At 41.9% G+C, this 8,817-nt stretch overlaps 1 protein-coding gene across 1 annotated transcript; it reads left to right on the top strand.

Moving 5' to 3' along the window:
- Positions 1 to 2,349: 2,349 nt before the first annotated feature.
- LOC134444507 (zinc finger protein OZF-like) lies at positions 2,350 to 7,706 on the top strand. The gene is made up of 2 exons (XM_063193817.1): positions 2,350 to 2,820; positions 6,670 to 7,706. Exons 1-2 carry the CDS (start codon positions 2,385 to 2,387, stop codon positions 7,539 to 7,541), a joined length of 1,308 nt encoding a protein of 435 aa, XP_063049887.1. The 5' UTR covers positions 2,350 to 2,384; the 3' UTR covers positions 7,542 to 7,706.
- Positions 7,707 to 8,817: the final 1,111 nt, after the last annotated feature.

Genomic DNA, 8,817 nt, shown 5'->3' with positions numbered 1-8,817 from the left:
AGAGATGCATGTGGAATGGGACTCCAATAGAGATGCATGTGGAATGGGACTCCAATAGAGATGCATGGGGAATGGGGCTCCAATAGAGATGCATGGGGAATGGGACTCCAATAGAGATGCATGGGGAATGGGACTCCAATAGAGATGCATGGGGAATGGGGCTCCAATAGAGATGCATGTGGAATGGGGCTCTACTTTCTTCTCTCATGTCCTGCCGCCAGCCTTTGGTTCAGTAATGAATCGTTTGTATGACACCTACTTTCTTCAGGTCAGTTTTCAGTAATGAATCGATCGTATGCCACCTACTTTCTTCAGGTCAGCTTTCTTTACATGTGTACCATCGGCTGTATGTCACCACAACCAGACCTGATGAGGTTTTGGAGTATTTCCTTTTACAGTGATGTCTCCCCTGTTACAATGCACGGCAGTATTGCTCTAAACATGGTGATGGTCATGATGTAGGCGGTGGGAGCTCAGTTGGTAGAGGAGCCGTTTGGTTGCCCAAAGGTAAGAGGTTCGAGCCCCGCTCGGCCTGACCCCATTGTCATGTCCTTGAGTAAGATGCTTAACCCCAACTTGGTCCTGGTGGCAGGGTGGTACCGTGCCTGGCAGCCACGGCCACCAGTGTGTGAATGTGAGTGTGGATGGGTGAATGTGAGGCATACAATGTAAAGCGCTTTGAGTGCTCGAAGGAGTGGAAAAGCGCTACATAAATGCAGTCCATTTAGTCCATTATATAACTGCAGTCCATTTAGTCCATTATATAAATGCAGTCCATCTATGTCTCCCCTGTATATTAATGCACTGCAGTATTGCTCTAAAATGTGTCATGGTTGAATAACTGACTGAATTGGACAGCTGTATCCAGGCCATTGGGAATATGTGGCACTGAATTGGACACCTGTATCCAGGCCATTGGGAATATGTAGTGTAATGTAGTGTAGTGTAGTGTGTAGTGGTGCATGCTGGGTAGTGTAGTGTAATCGGAATATGTGGCACTGAATTGTAACCAACTGCTCCACTGCTCCAGGCTGTCCATGGGTGCATCCCAATATGTGACCTTACCTCCTCCACTTGCGCTTGTCTCCTCGCCCCGCCTCCTGGCCCCTCCTCCGTGGAGAAAACGATAAAGTTTCCCAGCTGTCAGCCTAGCCACAACAACTTTTGAGGGACTGTTTTTCATTCACCATAACAATTGCAAACGAGAACAAGACTCTACAATTGAGCTTTTGCAAGATATTGAAATATAATGCTGTTGTCAGTGATGTCATCATGACGAGAAGCGAGTGGAGGAGGGAAGTGGAGGAGGCAAGGTCCCATATTAAGATGCACTCCATCACTACCTTCATAGAAGGGAAAGGAGGTGATGGAGTCTTGTGGAAAACAATATTAGCGTACCATGAAAACTATTAGACATGTGAAAAGGCCTTTGTGAAATACAGTTATAACGTAAAGTCATAAAATAAAGGGAGTCCATACAACCTGTGGAGAGGCCTGATCACACTACTACAGTCACAGGTACAAAACACACACACCAGATAGCAGTGTGTCCTTTGTGGAAATCAAAACACACACACCAGATAGCAGTGTGCCCTTTGTGGAAATCAAAACACACACACACACACCAGATAGCAGTGTGCCCTTTGTGGAAATCAAAACACACACACACACACACACACACACACACACACGCACGCACGCACGCACGCACGCACGCATGCACGCACGCACGCACGCACGCACGCACGCACGCACGCACGCATGCACGCACACACACAAACACACACCAGATAGTATTGTGCCCTTTGTGGAAGTCAAATGACTCTTCACATTTAGAGCCATTATCACTCTTTGGATCCTGAAACCAAAACTTTCCCATTTACACCTTGATGGATGAGACCCTTTTGTCACCTAACGAGGGGAGTTGTCTACAGCTTTCCCATTTACACCTGGATGGGTGAGACCCTTTTGTCACCTAACGAGGGGAGTGGTCTACAGCTCTCCCATTTACACCTGGATGGGTGAGACCCTTTTGTCACCTAACGAGGGGAGTGGTCTACAGCTCTCCCATTTACACCTGGATGGGTGAGACCCTTTTGTCACCTAACGAGGGGAGTGGTCTACAGCTCTCCCATTTGCACCTGGATGGGTGAGACCCTTTTGTCACCTAACGAGGGGAGTGGTCTACAGCTCCACCTCTAGTGGCCCAGGGATAAAGCTCCTGGCTCCCTTCCAGTAGGCCAGAACTGCAGAATACTTGGCTGAAAGGGGGACTCTGCAAAAGGAAGTACATCTGCTGCTGGCTACATCTCTGATCCTTTGGCAGCTCAAGAAGCCGAATGAATGAGGATCTTCATTGACACTCATCTCAACTCGTAAAGAACATGGATGCCATGAAGGAAGAGGACATCTATGACTTTCTACCAGAGCATTTGACTACAGACATGAAGGAAGAGGACATCTATGACTTTCTACCAGAGCATTTGTCTGCAGACATGAAGGGTAGTAGTACTTGGACACTAACATGCAAAGAAGAACCGTGTTTGTTGCATGAAATTAAAGGAGAGAAGTTTCAAGTCATGGAATTAAGCGGTCATGAGAGCACTTCTACAACTCAACCATCAGCTCCATCACAGCAGGCAGCATCTCTGAAGGCGATTAAAGAAGAGGACATTTATGATTTCCTCCCAGAGTATTTGTACAGAACTAAGGAGGAAGAGAATGAAACAGACACATTGGACATGAAAGAAGAAGACTTGGACATGAAAAAGGAACCAGAGTCTTCTCGAATGGAACACAATGCACACGTGACTCCATCAGGTACGTGCCATAACTAAAAAACTAGTTTTGAAAATTCTTAGAAGGTGCACTGTATTGATAGCTATTGATAGCTGTAAATCTAGACTCAAGGCGAAGCTGTTCTCAGTTGCTTTTCCCCCAGCAGCTTTATATAATGTTTTCATTCATATTTTTATTTTACCGTATGTTTATTTTAATGTCTTAATTGTCTTTCACTCTAATTTCTTTCTTTCCGTCTTGCTTCCTATTTGCTTTTATTTTATCTTTTTTCCTGAAGCACATTGAGTTCCACTTTTGATGAAATGCGCTATACAAGTAAACTCGCCATGCCAGAGTAGGTATTCCAATCATACTGCTTATTGCCAAAAGTGAACAAAGCTCATTACATTTTGAAGATATAAATATTTATTTTTGGAAATTCTGTGATGAATAAAAGACAAATATCTGCCCTTTTAGATCCTCTTTGTACTCTTTAATTTGCCTGATGAGCTGCTTAGGAAGGACAGTCGACTAGAGGCTTGGCCAATTAACACTAGAACTACCAGGATTTTTCTGCCTACCTAGAAGTACCAGAGAGGGGTCATTTGACCCGGCGGCTTTTACCGAATACACCAATCACTCATTTTGTTATGGTAATTAGGCTGTTTGGGGCCGTGTGTGTTGTGAGTGGTGAGGGGTGGGGCCGTGTGTGGGGTGAGGGGTGAGGGGTGAGGGCTTCACAGCCAAGACAAACAGGGACAGACATCCTCTTCCCAAGGGCTGTCAGTCTCCAAAATCAACACAGGTAAATAGCAACTTGCATGAAGATAGCAGCAGCAAAGACAGATGGCACAGTTTGGCGGACATTGTGTTACATTTCTCCATTGGTTTGGCTCATTTCTTGAAACTGAGATGTCATTCTCAAAACATGGACAAATCCCAAAACTAATTTGCAGTTCCTCACAACAGAACGGCATTTATCATTGCTTTCATCAAATTTCAAATGTTTTGTACATGTCTCAATCATTTAGTACATCCTTGCAAATGGTTATGTAAAAGTATCCTACAGTTAACACAATCAGCTTACATTTAGTACAATCTTCAAATGAATGTACCTTGCTGATCTATCCCAATTGGTTGATTCTAAGTGTAATGGTTGTCCTGAAAACATGTCAGCACATTTTCTTCATTTAAGTCATCATATGCAGAATAGTCTGCTCAATTTTCAAGATAGTGTTAGGAAATTGGGATAAAATATTTTGGAACGTTTTGGATTATTATGATAATCAGGTTAGTATATAACAAGTAACATCATTTTTGCCTAACAAATGAGGAGAGGTCCACATTGCAGGTGACTAATGTATTTGACCAATCCAATCCAGAAACGAATCGCTATGAAACAAATATACATAGTATCAGTTGATAGGAATACTGGCAGAGTAAGAGCTGTAGCATCAGTCTGTGCAGGTAAGTCAATTATTCATTGTTCATCCTTTTGTAACGTATAAGTAGCCAACACTGTGCAGACTGGGTTTCCAATTCTGAGAGTGTCAGTATCCTCCTCTTTACATTTGGAATCCAGGTTTACAATACAGTCAAGCGACTCTGTGACTCAAGTGACAGCTGTGAGCTGCTAACAGCCACATTTTCACAACAAAAGGAGTGTCCGCAGGGGGTCCAAAGGGTCAAATGACCCTCTTGTGGGTCTTTTAGGTAAAAAGGTCAATTGACCCCTCCGTGGTAGTTCTAGTGTTAAAAGGCAGTCGACTGGAGGCTTGGCCAATTAAAAAGTAGTCAACTGGAGGCTTGGCCAATTAAAAAGTAGTCAACTGGAGGCTTGTCCAATTAAAAAGCACAAAGGATCAAAGCAGAGATATTCTAGACAGAGATACGTCATTTTGATTCTTTTCCGGTATCCACTTTGTGTCGGGTGAATGCCCCTTTAGGAGACCTTCTGTTAGGAGACCTGCGGAGCCCTGAGGTTGAGAATAAATGAAGTCCCCTTAGCGCTGTAGATGGTGGTAGTGCACGTCTTGTGCAAACACCTCAAAAAAGAAGGAGCAGAGGGGACAATGCCCCCTTAGGAGACCTGACTTTGGCACGTAGTCTTGCATTGGGTGGGAGGGGTTTGGGATATCTTAATTTGATTGAGCATTTTTGATCAGAGTGTGCAGACATGTTTATTTCATTCTTCAGTCATCTCATGTTTGGCACCTTGTAATGGAGAGTGCAGTGTAATCCGAGTAAACGCAGATTATTTCTAGAAATGAAAAAAATGGTGGACAATGGAGAAGACTATTCGTCATGTATGAAAAGTGAAAATTTCTGCACAATTAGAAATGATGGTGTGGTAAGTTTTCATGACAAAGAAAACATTTGTGAATGGGTAGCATGCATTTTGGAAAGACTCTGAAATATTACACCGTGCACCAGGGGCGTAGGCAGAAATAATAAAACAAGTGGTCCCAGAAAAAATCGGAAGGGCCCAACCCGAAAGCGTTTAGGTAGGTATTATAATATCGTACTCAAAATTATACTTTGAAATTGAAAAATCATGGAAATCACAGAAGAGGAACCAGACTTTTGACAAAATGATTAATTATCGCTCAGTGCTACAGTATATCACGAAAGTGAATACACCCCTCACAGTTTTGCAGATTTTTGAGTATATCTTTTCATAGGAAAGCATTACAGAAATTTCACTTTGCACAATGATTAGTGACCTTTTAACAACATATTTAACCGCTTAAATTTCTTGTTCACTCAGAAAAAAACAAAATACAGCCATTAATGTTTGAACATGTACTCACAAAAGTGAGTACACCCCAGATTAAAATCCGGTACAGAAGGGGCTATGTTGGCTCGAATCGTCTCCCAATGAAACGAAATGAAAAGGGATCAGTGTGCGTTTCAACCTTTCTTTGCATTGAACTTTTACATTTTGAGTCTGCATCTGGCTTAAATAGATTGGTGTGAGATTTGAATGCAATCCTATGGAGAATATCATGATCTACTTCAGTAGTCACAGTGCATGTTGACATGTATGTTTCTTTTAGGTGTATTTCAGATTGCCAATGTTGACAGCATTCATGCATCCCCAAACCATGTCAGTCCCACTACCATGCTTGGCTTATGAGAGGATTCACCTTTTTTGTAAAACTCACTTGTTTACCACCACACATGCTTGACACCATCTAAAGCAAATTTGTTTATCTTGGTCTCAAGAGAGATGAACAGACCAAGGATATGGATCACTGGAACCATGTCGTGTGATCTGAAGAGACCAAGATAAACATTGTTATGACCGGATGATGCTTTTACAATAAATGTACATTGTGGTGAACTGTGTTTGTCTTATTTGAACAATTTCTACGAAGTCAACCAGAAAAGAATTCACACAAAACCTTCAGATTATTAGTCAATAATGGTCATGATTTTATGAGATGGTCATGAACCGTGTTTTATGCAATCATTAATTAGACAATTGACGATTCCATAAGTACACACCTACACATTATTGATACCCAGCGTGAAGAGTTTAACACACTCTTCATGCATCATTTCTTATACTCTTATTCCTCACATATAGTAATAACACATTACATATTTGGAACTGTATAAGAATTGTATACTTATTAATGTAATTATAATTACATTACTGTACTTCCCTTACATTTAACGTTGTACCCATTAATTGTAGTTGACCCTACATATGTTGGTGCCCGTGTGTGAGGAAGAATAGTCCCCGTACCCATAAATGTAGTAGAACCTACATATTTTGGTGCCCTTGCGTGAGGAAGAATATTCCTCACGTCCAATAAATGTGGGATTACCCCTACAGTTGCAAATAGTTTACTCATTTGTATGTGTTTCTTCTTTTCTTTTTCTCAGGTGAACTCCAGGCAGCTCATAATAACGCATACCAACACCAGTGTGCCACATGTGGGAAAGGATTTGCATTGAAGGCATATCTCAAAGAACACCAGAGAATCCATACTGGAGAAAGGCCTTACCAGTGTGCCACATGTGGAAAGGGATTTGCATTGAAGGCATATCTCAAAAAACACCAGAGATTTCATACTAGGGAAAGGTCTTACCAGTGTAATACATGTGGAAAAGTCTTTACACAGAAAGGTAACCTTATCACCCATCAGAAAAGCCATACTGGGGAAAGGCCTTACCAGTGTGCCACATGTGGAAAGGGATTTGCATTGAAGGCATATCTCAAAAAACACCAGAGATTTCATACTAGGGAAAGGTCTTACCAGTGTAATACATGTGGAAAAGTCTTTAAACAGAAAGGTGACCTCATCACCCATCAGAGAAGCCATACTGGGGAAAGGCCTTACCAGTGTGCCACATGTGGAAAAGGCTTTACACAGAAAGGTAACATCATCAGGCATCAGAGAATCCATACTGGGGAAAGGCCTTACCAGTGTGTCACATGTGGAAAAGGCTTTACACAGAAAGGTGACCTCGTGACCCATCAGAGAATCCATAATGGGGAAAAACCATTTCAGTGTTCAACATGCGGTACAGCCTTTTCACACAGCAGCTCTTTATCTAATCACCAGAGAATCCATACTGGGGAAAGGCCCTACCAGTGTGCTACATGTGGAAAAGGCTTTAACCAGAAATTTGCCCTCAGCCAGCACCAGAGAATCCATACTGGAGAAAAGCCTCACCAGTGTACTACATGTGGAAAAGACTTTGCCAGGAAATGTGACCTCATCAAGCATCAGAGAATCCATACTAGAGAATAACCATTTCAGTGCTCAACATGCGGAGCAGCCTTTTCACGACGCACCTCTTTAGCTGATCACCAGAGAATCCATACAGGGGAAAGGCCATACCAGTGTGCTACATGTGGAAGAGTCTTCGTCAGGAAAAGTGACCTCATCAAGCATCAGAGAAAAGCCTTACCAGTGTGACACAGGTGGAAAAGGCTTTATAGAGAAAAGAACTCTAGACAGGCATCAAAGAACCCATACCGGAGAAAAGCCTTACCAGTGTACTACATGTGGAAAATATTTTACACGTAAAGATAACCTCATCACCCACCAAGAAATCCACATTGAGAGCAACTAACAGCAGTGCAAAAGTCTGTGAAGAGCATCTGCAAGTTGAGACTGGAGAACAAGACCTGTTGCACTGTGTTCCATCTGCATGTTGTATAGGAATCATGCTGATTGTAAATTCAGTTCTATTGTACATTTACTAAGATATTCAACATCAATGTATTTGATTTATTTGTGGTGAGGATCATGATATAGATGATACTATGTACAGAAAATGACAAGTCAATGTAATTACAATAGATTATAAACTGTGGTTTTAATGTTCTGACCACATTTTATATCACAAAACATATTTTCAGAGGGCTCCCTGGTTAGAATTACAATATAGAGCCCAACTAACATTGACGCATATGCATTGATGCAAATTACAAAATAAAACCTAAAGAATCCTGACGCATATTTAGGTAAATTACAATCTAGACCCTAAAGAACCCTGATGCAAATGCAGGTGCTGTCGTCACTCCTGTAGCAGTACTTTAGCTAATAGACTCAACTACTTCTACTACTAATAATAATAATACTTTCTTTTTAAACAACACCTTTCAAAAACACCCACTGGCATGATATCATTGTAGGTGTGGGTGGGTGTCTGTGGATAATGATAGAAGTGTATGTGTGTGGTGTTAAGTAGCTTTGTGTGTGTGTGTGTGTGTGTGTGGTGTTAAGTAGCTTTGTGTGTGTGTGTGTGTGTGGGGGGGGGGTTGGTTGGTGTGTGCTTGTGGTCATGGAGAGAATAAAGCCGATGGGAGCAGACATGAACAAATGATTAAAATATTACTGCCTAAAACACTCCACTACCCCAACAAGTTAGATAATCCAGCATCTCCAAACACATACACGATATGAAATGCCTAAAACACTCCGCTAACCCAACAAGTTAGATAACCAGCATCACATACTGTATACACGATATGAACTTTATTCAAAGTGTCCTGGTGTTGTTTCTTTCATTTATATTGTT

The sequence above is a fragment of the Engraulis encrasicolus genome, unplaced genomic scaffold (genome assembly GCF_034702125.1).
Source record: "Engraulis encrasicolus isolate BLACKSEA-1 unplaced genomic scaffold, IST_EnEncr_1.0 scaffold_57_np1212, whole genome shotgun sequence".
Classification (NCBI taxonomy): Eukaryota; Metazoa; Chordata; class Actinopteri; order Clupeiformes; family Engraulidae; genus Engraulis; species Engraulis encrasicolus.
This window is presented reverse-complemented; position numbering and strand designations above follow the sequence as displayed.

What these genes read in the sequence shown, in the direction of transcription:
- LOC134444507 (XM_063193817.1), top strand. Translation starts at nt 2,385, where the DNA reads ATGGATGCCATGAAGGAAGAGGACATCTATGACTTTCTACCAGAGCAT. An exon ending in TGCACACGTGACTCCATCAG is followed by an intron (nt 2,821 to 6,669) that starts GTACGTGCCATA and finishes TCTTTTTCTCAG; the next exon opens with GTGAACTCCAGGCAGCTCAT.